The 18,820-nt window shown below is 47.3% G+C and overlaps 1 protein-coding gene across 1 annotated transcript in view; it reads right to left on the bottom strand.

The window, feature by feature from the left end:
* The window catches only part of PLEKHO2 (pleckstrin homology domain containing O2), a 24,216-nt gene extending 5,669 nt beyond the window's left edge, over nt 1–18,547 (bottom strand). The window contains 6 exon segments of the mRNA XM_014308349.2: nt 1,051–1,149; nt 3,013–3,117; nt 11,672–11,788; nt 18,029–18,181; nt 18,453–18,508; nt 18,511–18,547. Coding sequence (XP_014163824.1) covers nt 1,051–1,149; nt 3,013–3,117; nt 11,672–11,788; nt 18,029–18,181; nt 18,453–18,508; nt 18,511–18,547 — 567 coding nt within the window.
* Between the last annotated feature and the right edge of the window lie 273 nt (nt 18,548–18,820).

Here is an 18,820-nt window from a genome sequence, read left to right as displayed (position 1 = left end):
CTCTGTTTCCCCTGATTTTGGCTGAGGGTGAGACATCTTAGAGGTATTAACCTCAGGGGTATCTTGTGAAAATAGTGATCTGAGCAGGGAAGAGAGATGTTTTTAGTGCCTAGGGAAGGGCTCCCCACCTTAACTGAACCCGTATTAGGCAACAGAATCCACAGTTCATTGTTGCTGTGACTTTTGTCATGTTTTCTTCTGCGGTTTTCTGGAGGATGGGAATCTATGATTCATTCTCATGCATTTCTCTGGGAGAGACACTCTCCCTCCATTTCTATGCAAAGTAAAAAGTCTCGGGGTATCTCATTTTCTGCACAAGGGTCATCTGAGTGTTGTGCAGGCACATAAGTCAGGGTCTTGGAAGTCTGAAGAAAGAAGGTTTGATTTAAAAACCTTCCTTGCTTGTGATTAACACTCAGCTAAAATATCAATCTGTCTGTAGAAACTTCTTCATAAATCACAGGAATCAAACATTAGTAAGAACCTCTCCCTTGGAAATGAAATGCAGGTTTGTGGCTTTTTCTTTTTTTTTTTTAAGTGACAGACCCAGAAAATCAGTTAAAAGTAGACAGGTTAGTCTATAAAACTGCCTGGGAGAATAATGTATTCTGTTTCAGACCTAGGGAAGGGCTTGTAAGCTTGAAAGCTCATCTGCTTTCTCCAGTTAGCTTAATAAAAATACAGCTTCTCCCCGTGGACCATGCAGTTCTTCTACCTTTAGACCACTGTGGCTACAAAATTATCACGTCTTTGAAAATAAATATAGGAGCTTCAGTCTCTAATGGCTCTGACCAGATGGTGAAGTAGCTTATGAGTTAGGAAAAGCTAAATATATGGTAACGTGCTGCAGCTGATAGAGATCTATGGGAACCTGGAGCTTCATTAGAGAGGTGCTGGCACAGTCTTTCCTGCAGGAAGTTTTTTCCCTTGTCAGCTTTCTCTGGGCTGTCCATACCTGGGATTTCCCCTGGGGTTTGGTACCTGAGTGGCAGGAGCAGCTCTGGGTGATCCCAGCTGGTGGGATGGCTCACTCCAACAGGGTGCACTTACCTCCTTTAGGTGACTTCTCGTGGGTGGCCGACGTCCGTGGGACACCTTCACCCTGTCCCGAGTCACGTGGTCCAAGGAAAGGCTCTCGTCTACTTTCACCTTTAACAGGGGGAAGAGGAGAAAAACAAAAATGGAAGAGGGTCATTAATTTCTCAGGACATGTCCATAAAGTTGTCACTGTCACACATGAAATGTTGAAGCATTTCACCTCTAGTCTTTACCTCAGAGCTCAGTTACAGCCTGCCTGCAAAGCCCTGCACGTATGTGCTGGATATTTAGGGTCTCAGAGGTTTGCAGTGGCTAAACTCATCTCCACCTAAGAGGCCAAGAAAAAAGGACACAAGGAGCTTTGTCCTCACTGCACCCTGTGCTTGGACCAGCTCCTGCACATGGCAGAACACAGCACCAAAACTGCTGTTTCCATCTTAGAGGTGAAAGCTCATTAATAACTGTGACCTGACTGTGAACTGTATCAGCAGCACTTTGTTTCAGCCCTTCCCTTCCACAGCTCTAATGACTGCAGGATGCTGGGGAGAAGGTGTGAGCACTGACCTGGATTAATTGCAGATCCAGCTGAATTAAAAAAATTTATTTCCTGGAATCAGATGAGAAATGCACTGCCTCACACTCCTAAGGAGGGAAGTCCAAGTGCCCTGACAGGTATTTCTCTGTGCTGGCTCTGTGACCATCCACCCACACTCTGATGGCCAAGGGCTGGAGTCTGCTCCCCATGGAGGGGCAGCACCAGTGACCAGGGACACTGAAACATCTGTGTGTCCTTGGTACCACAAGTTTATACAAGAGGAAAGCTGGCAAGGGTGAAATAAGGATTTAAAGAGAAAAATGGCTGGTATGGCAGAGTGGTTTTACAGCTCCTTCAGGGGAGAACAGATAATCCAAGTAAGCTGAGGGCTTGACCCATTACCCTGTGCCTAGCCTATGTGGAAACACTTTAAATCTGAGGTTTGATCCTTACTGGAATGACTTAGAATTAGAGGCTGGATCCTTCTGTAAGGAGGATAACCTCACTTCACAGGGCAGGGAGGTGATCTAAGATCCCACCTTGCTGTGCTGCTGAAGGGTGTGCAGAGTTCACTGCCCATTGTACTGGATAAAAGCAAAGCCCAACTTCTCAGAGTTTACGCCTCTCGCACTGTATCTACACAAGTTAGCCCTTTTCTCAGAACTTTTACTCATTGCTTTGGTTTCCTTTGCTAAACAGTTTTGCTGATTTCCTTGTCCCTCCTTACCCTGCTCGTTTTCTCTTTTTTTCCCATGGTGGTGGTTTTGTTAATTTCCTTTCAGTTACGGAAAGAACTGCAGAAGAGATGCTGCTCCCTTGGTTTAGCTCAGGGCTGACTTACAAACTAAGAGGGACAAGGTTAAGCAGGACAAGGTTAAACAGGCTCTAGGTTGTGCAATTTTCATCCTCCCCTCGATACAGCAGGATGGGAGGAGAATTTGAAAGTGCAGGTATGCTGGGGCCGGCTGAGAGGCAGGCAGGTTTGGCCAGCACCATGGAGTAACTTTCCACCAGACTGCAGGCAGAATAGCTGGTGGACTGAGTCACTTCAGACTTTTCCAGTCCTGAAGACTGGGCTGTATCCTAATCAAGTACCTCCATTTCCAGGCTGCTTGGTGCTGAGGACCATGGCAGTGCGGGGAAGATGAGGGATGATCCCTCCAGGCTGCATCCCAGCTCTACACAACTCAGAGCTGCAGCTGCCTCTCTCCACCAGCTGCTTCCATTGGGAGAAGGGAACTCCCAGAAATCCTCTGATCCCAAGCTCTGAAGGGAAGGAACCTGCCCTACCTTGCACACCACCTTTCTCTTTCCTTGGACCATGAATGGCATGCAGGAAGGATGAGAACAAGAGTTCAGGCAAGTTCTGCTTTTAGCTAAAGGAGTCATGGATGAGAACAGACACAGAAACATAGGAGTTTGAAAACTGTTTCTCTTACCTCATCAAATACTTTATTTTTGCCTCTATTGATCCCTTCATTAAGAGCTTTTATCCACGATTCCTTTTCTTCCAAAGATGGAGCTTGAAATTTGATATCATGAACCTGCAAGAGCAGAGAGAGAATTTTGCCTGAGCATTCCTTGTCAGGACCAGAGGTACCTCTGAATCACTTCAGTTTCTATATAACATGCACTTCTAGCCTGTGTTTAAACTACAGATTCCTTTGTGCTTTGGCATAGCTCCCATGAACATGATTTTGTTATGCTGGACAGCTTTTTGTTGTAGTTTTATTTTGGTAACTACTAAAGTAGTGAAAACGTAAGTTTATCCCTTCTGCAAAACACTTGGAATAGCTCTTGGAGCATCACTGAGTTGTACAGCAAATGGTCACACTGCACAGAGTCAGACTGAAAGTCCAAGTCATACTGGCTGGTTCAGATGAAGTAAAACATTTTATCTCCCACTTCCTCCAGAATACCAGGAATGGGAAGGCTGCATGCAGTGGGCTCTGCCTGCTTCCCTGTTCCTGTGGCTCTGGAGAACAGAACTGATACTGGAATGTGGGGCACTGACATTGGCTGCTCTAACCCTGACCCAGCTGGGCACAGACACAATGAGGCGTAAGAGCAATGGAAGTGCAAAAATCCACCATATCTTATTTCTGTTTGCAAATGAAATCCAGCATTGAACACTGCAGACAGGCACTCTCTGGGGTCTGAAGAGCTGCCCCAAGAAGAAGGGAAGAGCTGGTCATATAAGAGGGAACTGGCAAGAAGTATAGGTCACAAATAAGGAGGGAGGATGGGTGATTGTATGGCCTGTCCTCCAGCCAGCAAGCTCTTCCCTTCCTCCAGGACAGCCCCATGGCTTTGCTCAGTGTTTCCAATCTCTTCTTGCCCACAGCAGTGACAGTAGGCAGGGTGTTATTTAATTCACTGCTATTTCCTCTGAGCACATCACCAGTATTATAGTAGCTGTGCCCCAGAGTACACTCCAAGTGAGAGAAATATCATCTTCACCTTACAGGTGGCTCCATGGCAGATCAGCTGGGATCCAAACAGCTCCATGTGGTGCCCTCACCCACACTGCACAGGCACACAGGAATAGTCCTGTGCTAAAGGACACCAGCAACATTGCAAAATGAAGCACTGAAAAGTCAGACACTCCCATTGTTTCCGGGCTGCAGGGATGTCAGCCTGCTGTGTGTGCTCCTCCTAGCACCATCCCTAACAACAGGGTGGCACTTCTTACTCAGTTATTCCATCATGTGTTTTATCCTCCTGGGTCAATATGTCTTATTGATTTCACTCTGCTCCAGCCCTGCCCTGAAAACAGAATTACTGATTCCCCTGACAGTCTTTTTTCTTTCCTGCTTATCACTACAGTTTCTAGGGGGCTTCACAAATTCCTTTTCAGGGCAACTGAAATTATCCACCTCTTCCAGGTGGGGAAGGGAGCTACAGAGAGGTTGTTCAAAACACAGCCTCATGAGGGTTTTGCCTGGAGCAGTTTTTTTGGGGTATTTAACATCCTTATAAGTACTCTGCACTTTCCCATTGCCTTCAAGAGCAGTTGTAGCCTCAGCCTTTTTGTAAATGAGGCCCCACATTCCAAAATCACAGCAGTGTCTATATAAAACAGGGACTACATTAAATGAGGGGGACAAAGCTAATGGTGACTGACAGTCGAGTGCTCTTAGCAGCTCCCTGTTCATGGCACAACAAAGCAGCAACTGTTCTGGGTCTCAGCAACTTCTGAAGGGACCATCAGAAATTCTGCAGAACTAAAGCCTGATCTCCTTACACCCACTCTTGCTGTTAGAAACCAACTGTTCTTCCTTTCTGTATTTATTTTTCGTGTCAGTGCCATGGATTTACATCACAGCTTCCAAGTGCCAGACACTCACAACCATCATGGCAAGCAGGGAGTTAAGGAATAACTTGGGGAATGATTCTTTATTTGATCAGTTTGCACGTAAGGTGACAGGACCACATGCCTTCCTGAGAGCTCAGAGGGGAGGTTAGGGCCTGACCCACAGCCCTCTGGAAAAAGAGCCCTTTGTCTGGGATGCAGAAGAGCCACTCTAACCAGGGAATGTAAGGGAAGGCAAGGCTCCAAAACAGAGCAATGGCCAGATTTTGTTTTAGTCCAAGCTGGCCTGGTTTTGTGTGTGCTCAAAAACTTTTTTTGTTTGGAAACGATTTTGCCCCAAAGCTTTGTGATTATAAAAGCTTATGAAAAAGCTCTACTTGTGAGCAGCTGAGCTGCTGCACTGCCTGGCAAAGACCTGGCAGCCTGCACCAGGGTTTAGAAATCTCCGTACATGTTGTTCAGGGGAAGGATTCCTGCCTCACTTCAAGCTTCCTCTTGCAATGCCACTTTCTGTGCCTCATTCCAAATAAAGCTTCCCAGTCTGTGACTAAGCACTGGTGTCAGCAACTCTGTGGCAGAGCAGAGAGAACCTCAGGGGGGTGGTTCCTTCTTAATGAGAAGCTGAGATGTCCCTCTGGCATGCAACCCTTTGCCATCAAACGCAGATCCCGTGGATGGTGAGAGAAAGGGACTCATGGTGGCAGCAGAAGGGAGCTGGGTGAGGGAGGATGAGCAGCACAGTGGGACCCACAGGGCAGTGGGGGCAGTGCCAGCCTCATGTTTGCTGCAGCCCTGCTCCCTGCTTGCACAGCTCCCTGGGGCTGTGACACAGAGGGGCAGGTTGCTCCCAGTACCCAGGTATTTTAGAATTTTTTTCTCTGCTTTTTATAACACATCTACAGACACCAAGGCAGAGTCAGGTTGCTGGGGCTCTGATAAAGGACACCAGCAACATTGCAAAATGAAGCACTGAAAAGTCAGACACTCCCATTGTTTCCGGGCTGCAGGGATGTCAGCCTGCTGTGTGTGCTCCTCCTAGCACCATCCCTAACAACAGGGTGGCACTTCTTACTCAGTTATTCCATCATGTGTTTTATCCTCCTGGGTCAATATGTCTTATTGATTTCACTCTGCTCCAGCCCTGCCCTGAAAACAGAATTACTGATTCCCCTGACAGTCTTTTTTCTTTCCTGCTTATCACTACAGTATCTAGGGGGCTTCACAAATTCCTTTTCAGGGCAACTGAAATTATCCACCTCTTCCAGGTGGGGAAGGGAGCTACAGAGAGGTTGTTCAAAACACAGCCTCATGGGGGTTTTGCCTGGAGCAGTTTTTTTGGGGTATTTAACATCCTTATAAGTACTCTGCACTTTCCCATTGCCTTCAAGAGCAGTTGTAGCCTCAGCCTTTTTGTAAATGAGGCCCCACATTCCAAAATCACAGCAGTGTCTATATAAAACAGGGACTACATTAAATGAGGGGGACAAAGCTAATGGTGACTGACAGTCGAGTGCTCTTAGCAGCTCCCTGTTCATGGCACAACAAAGCAGCAACTGTTCTGGGTCTCAGCAACTTCTGAAGGGACCATCAGAAATTCTGCAGAACTAAAGCCTGATCTCCTTACACCCACTCTTGCTGTTAGAAACCAACTGTTCTTCCTTTCTGTATTTATTTTTCGTGTCAGTGCCATGGATTTACATCACAGCTTCCAAGTGCCAGACACTCACAACCATCATGGCAAGCAGGGAGTTAAGGAATAACTTGGGGAATGATTCTTTATTTGATCAGTTTGCACGTAAGGTGACAGGACCACATGCCTTCCTGAGAGCTCAGAGGGGAGGTTAGGGCCTGACCCACAGCCCTCTGGAAAAAGAGCCCTTTGTCTGGGATGCAGAAGAGCCACTCTAACCAGGGAATGTAAGGGAAGGCAAGGCTCCAAAACAGAGCAATGGCCAGATTTTGTTTTAGTCCAAGCTGGCCTGGTTTTGTGTGTGCTCAAAAACTTTTTTTGTTTGGAAACGATTTTGCCCCAAAGCTTTGTGATTATAAAAGCTTATGAAAAAGCTCTACTTGTGAGCAGCTGAGCTGCTGCACTGCCTGGCAAAGACCTGGCAGCCTGCACCAGGGTTTAGAAATCTCCGTACACGTTGTTCAGGGGAAGGATTCCTGCCTCACTTCAAGCTTCCTCTTGCAATGCCACTTTCTGTGCCTCATTCCAAATAAAGCTTCCCAGTCTGTGACTAAGCACTGGTGTCAGCAACTCTGTGGCAGAGCAGAGAGAACCTCAGGGGGGTGGTTCCTTGTTAATGAGAAGCTGAGATGTCCCTCTGGCATGCAACCCTTTGCCATCAAACGCAGATCCCGTGGATGGTGAGAGAAAGGGACTCATGGTGGCAGCAGAAGGGAGCTGGGTGAGGGAGGATGAGCAGCACAGTGGGACCCACAGGGCAGTGGGGGCAGTGCCAGCCTCATGTTTGCTGCAGCCCTGCTCCCTGCTTGCACAGCTCCCTGGGGCTGTGACACAGAGGGGCAGGTTGCTCCCAGTACCCAGGTATTTTAGAATTTTTTTTCTCTGCTTTTTATAACACATCTACAGACACCAAGGCAGAGTCAGGTTGCTGGGGCTCTGAGGCTTGTGCTCAGGCTGCTGCCAGCCACAGCCTTTTGCTGCCTGGCAGTCCCTGGTCTGTCTGCATCCATCTGTGGCTCCTCTCCTCAGCCAAGGCACTGGGGAGAGGAAGCTCACCCAAACCAGGATGGGAGATCTCTGTAAAGCAGGAAGCTGCAGAGGGGAGGCAGGAAGAAGCTGGTCTCAGTCCTGCCTGTCACTGGGACTCTGCACAGTGCTCTGAGACTCCCAGACTCTCAGCAAACAAGGAACAAATTAATTTCTCTGGTCTGTATCTTTACTCATTTGAATATTTACAGATACCAGCACATGCATCTAAAGATGGGTATTTCCTACAAAACATGAAGCAGGTTCTGCTCTCCAGCAGGAGTTTAAGGCAGAGAGTCAGTGACACCAGTATGAGAGGGCAGCAGGCAGGGTAACACATTTGCACTCCTTCTTGCTAAGCCAGCTGAGACTGAGTCATGCCATAAACAACAGGCTGATGTGCCAGGAAAAGCTGTCATGGCCAAACCTAGTGACCATTGTAAGCCATGAATGCAGGCTACACAATTTACTGACAGTTCCTCAGGCTGAATCACTGCTGAGCCATCAGGCAGGAGAGCTCCCACACGGATCACTGTCCGTGACAGCAGCGGGCACCAGCTCCCTCCCTGCTCCCTGTCCTCCCTGAGACATCAGTCTTCTCCAGCACTGACAGCCTGATGGCAATGCCAAGCCTGCTCTCCAGGAAAGAGAAGTGTTCCTGGGGTCAGTCTGTTGTACCTGTGCTAAGTGATTTAACAGACAAGCTCTGGAGAGCTTGTAGCTGCAGTTTAAGACTGTTACCAACACTTCTTTGCTGAGCAGTTCTGCAGATCTGCTGCAGAGGTAGGTGGCACAAACCTGTGCTTGGTCCTTATCTGTTTCAGTGCAAAGCCTGGTGAGGCTGGGCTGGGCTAAACTGGACTGTGAACTGCCTGTAAACTGCTGGGGGATGTGTTCCCTTCTGCTGACTTTTGGTACAGGGTGGTCACCTCCAGCAGAAGCTGCAGCAGAGCTGGGTCAGTAACATCTTAACTACCATGAGTGCAGCAGAGTCTATCTGCCAGATGGGAGGTCATTTCTTGCCTTCTTCTACATGACTTTGTCAGGTCATATATCAAGAAGGGGAAAGGAGAAGACAAGGGACTCCCTGCCTATGACAGGGAGGTTGGAACTAGGTGATCTTTAAGGTCCCTTTCAACCCAAACCATTCAATGTTTCTATGAGATGACTGTCAGAGGATTCTGGTGGTTTTCTGTAGCTGAACCAAGAGCTACATCATCTCTGGGAATAATGCAGCATCTCTGCCAGACTGGCAGACCCCAGGAGCAGACTTCCCCAAACCTCATTGCATTCTGCTGCAGCTTTCAGGCTGGGCCCCTGGTGAAGGCAGTTCCAGGTACCTCAAAAATTGATGGAAGAAAAAATAAGCAATGGAAGTTTCCATCCCTGACCACAGGTGTGAGAAGCTGCAGGACTTGCTGGTGGACTCTTTCCTTACTACCATCCTCTTCCCAATATTAATACTTCTCTGCAGCTGAAGCTTTTCAGATCCACTGAACACCAGACTTGTGCCAATCTTGGTAATTTTCAGAGTTTACACCAAGCATCATTTACATTGCTTTTCTGCATTGTGAGTAGTACATTTTAAAGTCTCCAGGCCAAGGCTACTGCCCTTTCTTAGAAGCCCAGCTCTCTGCATCCAAAAGTTTTCACTTAATTGCTGTGGATGGAATGAAGCATTTGAGATTTCTAAGCAGAACGGGGCTTTTGCACACTGCCAGCTTCCTTCACTGAAGAATTGAAGCTCAGGGGGCAGTGCTTTCTTTCAGTTCCATACCCGTGCAGGCGTGTGACATGCTTATATTGTCACAGCTTAACAAAAATGTCATCCTTGTCAACAGGCCAAGCAGAATCTGGGGTACATTCATCAACGACCAGTGTTTAGCAGGACAACTTATTTATTCAGGTGCAACTTCAGCTGCAGAGTAGTTTTAACTGACTGATTCATCTCTGCTCAAAAATATCCCATCCAAGATTTAAACTGGGATTCCCCTGCAAGTAAACTGGGCTCCCTGTATTCAAGATTTTTGCACTGAAACAGAAATGGCCTTTCCTAGCTTGTTGCTAAGTCCCTCAAACTTATTCCTCACCATTATGCTCAGGAGAGAAGGTGAAAAGAAAAAAACCCTAGCAAGATGTGGCAGGGTTTGGCAAGCTGGCTCACAGGGTGATTTTAAACTGTGGATGGCAGCAAGCCTCCCAAATGGAAAATGTTTAACTGATATATATTGCCACAGCTGTGTATTTCAAAACAGAAGAAGGACAGTTGTGTATGCTGGCCTCCTAATTGAAGCCTGTGCTAACATCTGCCAAAGTATGTTGTGTGTCAACACCCTCACCAGATTCCCAGCCAAAAGAAGGGCGGGAGGGGAGCCACAAACAGGGAACTTTTCATTTATAAAAGCCCTTCCTTTCACCAAAAGAGCCTTATAAAAAGTAACCTCTATCTAGGTCTCCATTGAATCAGTGGCATGAAAAACAGGGTAGCTGTAAACCTGCCAGCATGCCAAAAGGATGAAGTTACCCTTTTGGGCACAGTTTGGGCATATTTTTCTCATTGCAAGAAATGAAAGGTTTAGGAACAGGTCTCACACCCTGTATTGATTCATGGAGCAGTGCAGAGACATATGCAGCTATTAGACAATTCTCTCTCAGTAACATACTGGCAGATAATACCTGTTCCTACTGTGCTGCCCATCTCTGAGCACACAAGGTATTTATTATTGGCCTCCCTGGGAATAGATGTACACTTAGAATCACAGAATCCTAGAATCATTTGGCTTGGAAGAGAAAAAACATCTAGTTCCAGCCCCCCTGCCATGGGCAGGGACACCTTCCACTATTCTAGGTTGCTCCAAGCCCTATCTAACCTGGTCTTGAACACTTCCAGGGATGGGGCAGCCACAGCTGCTCTGAGCAGCCTGTGCTAGGGCCTCCCCACCCTTGCAGGGAAGAATTCCTTCCTAATGTGTTCTGGGCTCCAGTGCTCTGCTGGAGCTCACTAGCCCAGGGTTCTGGGGCAGGAAAGTCCTTGTTTTGTTGTTTTGAATGAAGTTTAGCACAATGGTGCTCTGAACTCAGCTGGGGTCTTATTATATGTGTAAACACTAAGTGACTGGAGTGAAAGAATAAGCAACAGTGACAACAAGGACTAAACAATCTCCATTTATTTAAACAAAATGGAGATGGGGGAATGCAGCAAGTTGGTATTTGTGTCTGTTCATGTTCTTATGGAAATGAATGTGTTTTGTCCCTCACAACTTCAGATTTGCATGGGGAGATTTAGTAAGAACTTTTAGGCCAAAAAAATCACATTGAAATTAGAAGGCAAAGTGTGATACCCCAAAGCAACAATGAAGAATTCTAGCCCATAAAGAGGCTGAAATGGATAGCATGCATGTAGGAGCTAAGGAGAACATCAAAAGAGGTGTAGTGATGATGACTATAGATAGGAAGTAAAGCAGGATGTCCTTGCATACACCCAGTGCTCAGATGGATGTATAGTCACTTTGCAATGCCAGCCTGGTTTTAGCTTCTGTATCTAACCAGATGCTGTGCAGGAAGCTACAGATGTAGGGTTTCATGAATTCTACAAAATAAATCTTTTCTCCTAGGAACTGTTTGGCTGCAAGTAAATTTGCACTGGAGTTTCTGAGATCAATGGTTCTAATTCCAGGAACTGTCTCAGTACATGGATTGGAATTATTGATTTCACTGGACTTGGGCAAAGCTGCAGCATCCACAGGTGCTCAAAAGACATGGAGGAACCACAGGGAATGATCTAAGAAGTACAACTTAGGGAGTACTGGAAGAAAGAATATGCTAAGGCAGGGGAAAAAAGCCAAGAGGAAAAGGTCGAGCCACAGGAAGATGCTTTCCCCACAACAAGAAAGAAATCTATATGACAGTGGCCTTCCTTCTTACACACTGTACACCCTTCACAGCTACAGGTCATTCTCCCAGCAGCCAAGGAGCTCAGTCTCAGAGCTTTTCATCTGCTCTGGGCACAGCTGGCTGGAACTCACTTTGGAGTTAGCAAACTCGAGGGTGATGAGAAAGGCAATCCTACCTTCTTACCCGGGGAGCGGATTAAAATGAAACGATTTTTCCTTTTTAGTAGTGCACGCAGCTCCTGGCACTTGTCATAACTCTCCAGTTCCACCGTTTCTATGCACTTCTGTTCATCCTGCAGAGAGGGAATGAAACATTACTATGAAAAAGAGGCATTGAAATCAATCATAGACCATCAAATTCTGCATTTCTTCCCTTTGCAACTGTCTAAAAACTCTTCTGCCTTAAAATAACCTGCATGCAGGCAGAAAGCCCCATAAATCAGGCTGGCATCTCATTAAGAAAATACCCTGGTCTTTAAGCTACAGGCCTAGTGGTCCACAGTGGCTGAGCAAATAACAGGCTGGGGACAGTAACACCAGCTTCTGTCATTGCTGTTAGCCTCATCCCGGCATCCGCAGCCAGAAGTGACACTACCTCCATCCCACAATGAAAGGAGGAGATGTGATTCTGCTTCTTCACAGGGAAGATGACATAAGCATCACAATGGTCCAAGCAGCCCCCTCAGGAAGCCTGAGCCAGAGCAGGGATAGGAGGGGAGCCCTGTTGCCACACTGAGCTGGGGCAGACTGGTCCTCACATCACAAAGGTCAGCAGGAGCCATGTGTGATGGACACAGTCCTCTTGCAGCCACACTCTGAGCTGTCAAAACGCTTAGGATTGGAAATACAGCCCTGTGCAGCAGGCAAAACTGTCTGGGCCAGCATCTCAGCAGGGAATATTTATCTCTGGAGTATCTCCACTGATGACTGCCGGCCGCGATCTTGGCTCATTTCTCCCAGCAACATAACTAAAATTCCACACGTGGTGCGTGGCTCAGTTCAGCTGCAGAGCACCATCCCTAATAGGAATTGCAGCGTAACACTGGGCAGATAATATTCTTCATGTCTCAGTAGCCCAGCAGAGACCAAAGCTCCCTTTTGCTAAGCACAAATGAGCAGTGAGAATCTCAGAGCAGTTCTTGCCAGTGAAGTGCTACAGTCAGCATGGCTCATGAACCTCTCCAGTACCATCCTGAATTAAAATCGCTGGCCATAACCACCCCCATCTCAGGCTCTGCTCCCAGGGCAGCTCCTTGTGCCCATATGAGTTTGTATTTAGCAATTTCTGTAGTGGAGAAGGGGGTGTGGGATGAGGAAACATGTCATAGCCAGGAAGCTGCTGCGTGGCTGGAGGCAGGGAATGGAGAGTTCAGAGGGAAGTGGGCTGCGGGGAATTTCCTCCCTTTACCACTTGACATTTAAGTCGCTGTGCAGAACTCGGCCTGTGTTTCAGTTTTTTTAACCCTCCTATCTGGGGATGGGGGCCCGGCAGAGCTGATGCCAGTACACAGAGCAAGTCCTGAGCCACCGAGGGACGTCTGGATCTAATTTAGGTTTATTATTTTAATGACATTACTGTTTATTTCATTTAACACTGAGTAGGTGAATGTGAACTGGGAAAAGGCATACTAGGAGGAGGAGATGAATCCTGCCCAAACCTAAAACCCAGCCGATAAAATCCTGCTGACACTATCGGGCCCTTTGAAGGCTCCTGCTGCAATCCTGGTATCACAATGTCACTGCAAAAGGACAGGGATGGAAATAATAACCCCTCTGCGGCCAAGAAATGACAGAGAAGGGTGAGGTCAGGAATACATGCCTCGGGGATGGGTGATCTCATCCTGGCCTTCGGAGGACGACCGCCCACGTTACAGCCCTGCGCACGGCCAGTGCAGCTCCCAGCTCCTTCCCCTCCTTCCCTGGGCTCAGGATGCAGAGCTCAGCAGTGCTCTGAGCTGACACCAGCCCCAAGCCTCCTGCCCACCCTCCCTGCTCTCAAGAGCAGCTCTGTCCCCAGCAGAGCCCCTGTCACCCTCCCTGTCCATGCCATCCGTCCTGCCTCTTGGACAGGAACTCTTCCCTGTGCAAGCCGTGCGCCATGTCCTAAGGGCTGTAGAACACCAAGCTGGGCAACAAGGGGACTTGGAAGGGTGGAAAGGTGTGGTTTTGCTGTGAGATTGCCTCTTGCCTTCCAGCTGCCTGTCTTCTCCCTGGCGAGGCTTTGGGGACTGTGACCTGGTGAGGGAACAAGGGCAGAGAGGACGGGGACATGCAGGATGCTGTCTCCCAGAGACACGCTGACTGTTCAAGCAATGGTTCCGTCATCTCAGGGACCTGAACTTTTCAAGTGAGTTATCCTCTTCAGGGAAAGCAGGGAAGAAAGCAGCCAGAGAAATATAAAAACTCCATGTATGAGGCAAAGGAAAAGCATCTGAGTTCAGGGAGCAGCAGAATGGAGCTTTTGTCTATGTTTTACCCTTGGCAAGCAGCCATCCCCACTCTGTGAGCCTACCTGGGTCACAAAGAGATCCTTTATGTCTGTCCTGCAACACTAAGATAAAGAACGAAAGACCCGACCCTGACGCAGGTCCCCAGGTCCCTTCAGCCTCCTGGGACCTGAAGGACACTCAGCACCATGCAGAGACAAGGTCACTTCCAGAGTCCTGCCCTGACACGTTCTGGACAAGCTCAATCCTGGTACAGAACCCTTACATTCATGGTTTAATGCAGAAAAACTATTCCATTAACTCTTCATGAGCACATCCTGTGACAAACATATCTGTGTCTATTGGCTGGGTGCTTAAGAAGAAAGTTACTGAACACCTGGACATATTAATGCATGTGCTTAACTGAAGAATCACACTTGGCAAATTTCCTTAATGAAAAGTTTATAAAAAGGTGGGGGGGAAAGACTCCCTGAAATTTTTATTTATATGAAGGTGTAATTCCCAGCAAAAACCTCCTCACTGACACTCACTCAGTGGCTGAGACCCTCCATTCAGTGTAAAATGTCTAACTCTGAAATAATAATTTATTTCTCTGTTTGAGGCTCTCAAAGTGTTTTAACAAATCACTTTTGGGTATACCTTGCTATCACTTTATCAGGGGCAAAATGGAGGTGTTGTGTCCATTTGTTGAACACCAAGTGGATCCTCTGGTCTCTAGAATCTAGTAGGATTTTTCCCTGTCAAATAATACACTTACAAGGAAACCCTAAAATAACAAGAAAACAGGTCTAGGCACTAGCTGCACTGTTTAGGGGATAAAAAAATCCAAACTCGAGACTGATGCTTTCTAATCCATGAAGTGATGATATTGATCTGTCTAGTCACCCTACATTGCATTGCCTGGTCTTCAGGCAAAAAAAACCCAAACAACTCTGTAGGTTTTTTTATTGCAAGAATATGCAGAAACAAGAAGACAAGAAACCCCACTAGAAAATAACCCACTTGGTTCTGTGCAGACCTGCACAGCAGTTTCTTGGGATCCAAGCACCCTGTACTTGCATCAGTGCCTCCTTTCCTGACATTTGGGTATGGAATATACAAACATCTGGCTTAACTGCATCTTCATTTAGGTGAGGGTACAGATGGAGGGTGCCGTAGATGCAGGCACAGCAGAGAACAAGAAATCCATCTCCCTTCATTCCCCATCCTCTGAAAGAAACCTGAAGCCGTGTGGGATGGCTTTCACCCCATCTGCTCCAGGTAACACAATAAGCATTTGCCATTTGCTTCAGGAGGTGGCTCTGCTTTAAACCAAACCCAAAGACTGACTAGCAGATGCAACTTGGGGAACACGTTCCCAGGGCAGGTCAGGGAATCAATCTCCAGCACGTTCCCGGAGTTTGCTACTGATGATGATATATGGTATTTGTGTGCTGCTCAGACTGTACTTTCCAGCAACAATGTACAATGTTCTTGTCTGTATCTGGTGCTGGCCGTCCCCTCTGCTCGTTTTGCACCTAAACCTCAGCTACAAGTGCAGCCAGGCTCATGCAACTGCATCAACAAGGGCCTGCATAGGAAACAACCGCTAAAGGCAACATTAGCACCCCTTTGTGAAGGGGTGGACATGGGAGGGACTGAGAAAGCACACTGAGTCCAAGGCACCACTCAGTTCCTGGAAATCTGATGGGCTCAGCAGCTGAAGGGCTCAGCCTCCAAACCTGCCTGCCCACATGGCAGCTGACCTCCCCGTTTAACCCATCCAAGTCTAATTCAGGATAAATATGGAGAGATGTCTTTTATTCCTGTTGCCCAAGGTTTTATCTCCTTTTCAGCAAGCACTGAACAATCCCATCTGTAAATGTTTCAGCCTGAGGATGGTCTGGAATGCTGTGTTCTTCTCCAGGGTCACACAGAGCAGATATGTGGAGAAGGTCCAGTGGGAAAAATGGCACCTTGAACTCCAGAAATGCAAACCACCATAGCACACTGCACCACAGACTCTGCCTAGACATCAACCCTTCCCATCTCAGAAACTTAGTTCCCCATTTGTAAGGTAGAGACAGCCACACTGCCCTGACTCACATTAAAGGAAGATAAATACAGTAATAAACATGAACTGCCTCAATTCTGTTGCAACAAGACCCCTCCAGAGTGCAGAAAATTGCCATTTCCTCTGGTTTCCCTGTAGTAAGTCTGCACAATCACATGTTATCCTATTGTGCTACCAGATAATTTTGCAGCAATTTCCTCTCCTAAGACATTTGACTTCACTGTAAGCCAGTTTAATAGCCTATAGATATTAACATGATCCCTTATTTACAATAATGGGACCTTGCAGCTACTGTAGCTTACAGATGCAATTTATTACAGGATGTTACCACAATCCGCAGGCTACCAGAAAACATTATGCCTGGTTGTTACAAATGCCATTTTCCTTCTTGAGATAATAAAATAACCCTTTAAATGATTGGGATTTTTTCCTTCTTCTGAATGTCTGTGAAAATTAATCTTACTTTAAAAGCCTCCTTTTCCCTTGTGGTAATGAGAGCCTCCATGTATCTTGTTTTTAAAGGCATACCCTTTAAAAAAAACCTATGTCATGTTTATAGATTTTGAATCTTCAAGTTCCTGAAGCTTCAGCTGGAGTCAACAGGTGTCCAGGGCACTGGGAAATGATCTAGAGAGAGTCAACAGTTTGCAGGACCAGGCTGCATCCCTCTGGGTAAGAGAACTCCCCCTTGCTTTTCCTGCCTTCTGAACTGCTCATCACCTGACATTGACTTCTCCTGTCATTATTTTTGCACTCTTCATGACATTTCACAGCTAAGAACAAAAGACACCAGAAAGCTTTGGGATTTGGGAAGAGCAGGAGTGTTCAGCATAAGGGAAGAGGTAGTACCCTTTAACCTAAATTGTTTATAACAAATCTTTTTTATTAGGCAAGAGTATGTTTTTAAAAAAGAGAACTGAACTCACTATCAGTCCTTTGTTCCTGAAACCACCACAGCAATGCAGCTGCTGAAATTTCCCCATTCTTCTTCCCTTGACACACTGCACATGAAGCTTTACATGATTTTGCTTTTATATTGTCCTGATGCCCACACATGACCCAGATCCTCTTGGGCCTCACACCTCACAGGCACGTGGTCCTTGAGCAGACCACAGTCCCCCACCCTGCTGCACACACAGGCCACCACAGGGCTTAGACCCACCCACCCCTCATCTCACACCCCTCTTGGTTGTAGCTTGCGCTCTGCACTGTAATTTCCAACTTCTGGGGCAAACTCTGCTCTTGCAGAAGCAGCTTCCAGCCCAGGAAAAAGGGCTTGACTCAGGACAAAGCCACCTTTGCATCCTGGCAGGAGCAGTTCTGCACTTTTCATTCTTTTTGCCTGAAAATGCAGGACAGATTTGGCTTGGCTCTTACTCCTCATTTGTCTGGAAACAGCTCGAAGTGTGGCCATGAACTTAAGGCATGCAGTTTATCTAGGGAAGTCCAGGACAAGGCTCCCAGGGGTCCTTTGCTCAGAACTGGCTCAAGTAAAGGGAAAAGATGAGCCAAATCCAGACTGTCCGTGCTTAAGGAGGACAGCAAGCACTCACAATCTCACTGTGCATCCTTCAGTGGCTAAAAGAAACCCTGAAGAGTCTGGCTGGCAACAGTCTGAGCTGCTTGAGGGGTGCCAAACAGCTGCAGGGTTGCCTGCCATCCCCTCAAGTGGCAGGTGGGAAGTCAGCCTGCTACAATCACTTTTATCCTTCAAAAGCCAAAACCTCATTGCACATATCCTGCTTCCGCCCAAAGCTTTACTCCGTTCACCTTCTCACAGGATGTCCTGCCCCCCATTTTTTATTTTGGCAAAGGCTCTGTCAAAATATTCAGTGGCTAAAATATTTATAATATATAATATATTTAAAACGCAGCTGCTGTCTCTTTTACAGAGTTTACCCTTCCTGCAGATATCTGGAGAAGCCCTTTCAAAAGGAATGGGCTGGAGGGAAGAGTAAAAAACACAGGGACATGCATGTGTCCCCAGGGGCCTGCTCCTGCCCCTCATTCAAGGCCATTAGCTGTGACCATACCTCATCCTCGTAGACCATGAGCTGTGTTTTCCTCAGCTGGATGTAACGATCCTTCCACAGTCCCAGGAGCCCCCCGCTGCTTTTTTTAATCCAGCCATATTTCTCTGCAGTTGGAGCACACTTGGGTTTCTCTGAGACCTCCTCCTTTGTATCCTGCAAGGACAGAAGGCATAAGCAGTTTCCATCATCAGAAAGCCAGCCCAGAGAAGATTTTGGCACCCACCAATTGTGGTCCCTCCCCACTGCATCACAATGGGAGACTGGCATCTTCCAGAGGAAAACTCAACAGCTCTCACAGGACTGGTAAGTGGGCACAGACCCCATCCATCCCTGGAGACACTGTTGGGATGGCAACAAGTCCACCTTGCTCCTCTGCTCCCCCAGGGGCTCTGCTTCCCTCTCTGGGGAGGTACTCCTTGCTCACTTGTGCACCAAGTGCACCTTGAAAAAGAGCAGATTCCTCTCCTCTTTGCTCCCCAGCTTTCTGATGAATCCCAGCATGATGGATTCTGCTGGCATCAGTAACAACACTCATATTTTAGTCCAAGGCCACTTCTGCAAGCTCCTCTTCTAGGTGTCTTTGCTTGGTCACCATCCCCAAACCAACTCCTGCGGGCAAATCCACAGCATGAGGGACAGGGCTTCACCACATCCCCATTAAAATGTTCCCAGAAGGTTAAAGATGAAAGCTTTCCTCCTCTCCAGTGCACTGGAAGAGCCTTTGCAGAGGCTGGATCCCTGTGCCCCTCCCCTGGAGCACCCTGCTGCTCCCCACACCCCACAGACCCCTCC

This window comes from Geospiza fortis, unplaced genomic scaffold (assembly GCF_000277835.1).
Source record: "Geospiza fortis unplaced genomic scaffold, GeoFor_1.0 scaffold2, whole genome shotgun sequence".
Taxonomy (NCBI): Eukaryota; Metazoa; Chordata; class Aves; order Passeriformes; family Thraupidae; genus Geospiza; species Geospiza fortis.
Note: the sequence above shows the minus strand (reverse complement) of the source record. Positions and strands in the feature narration are given on the sequence as shown.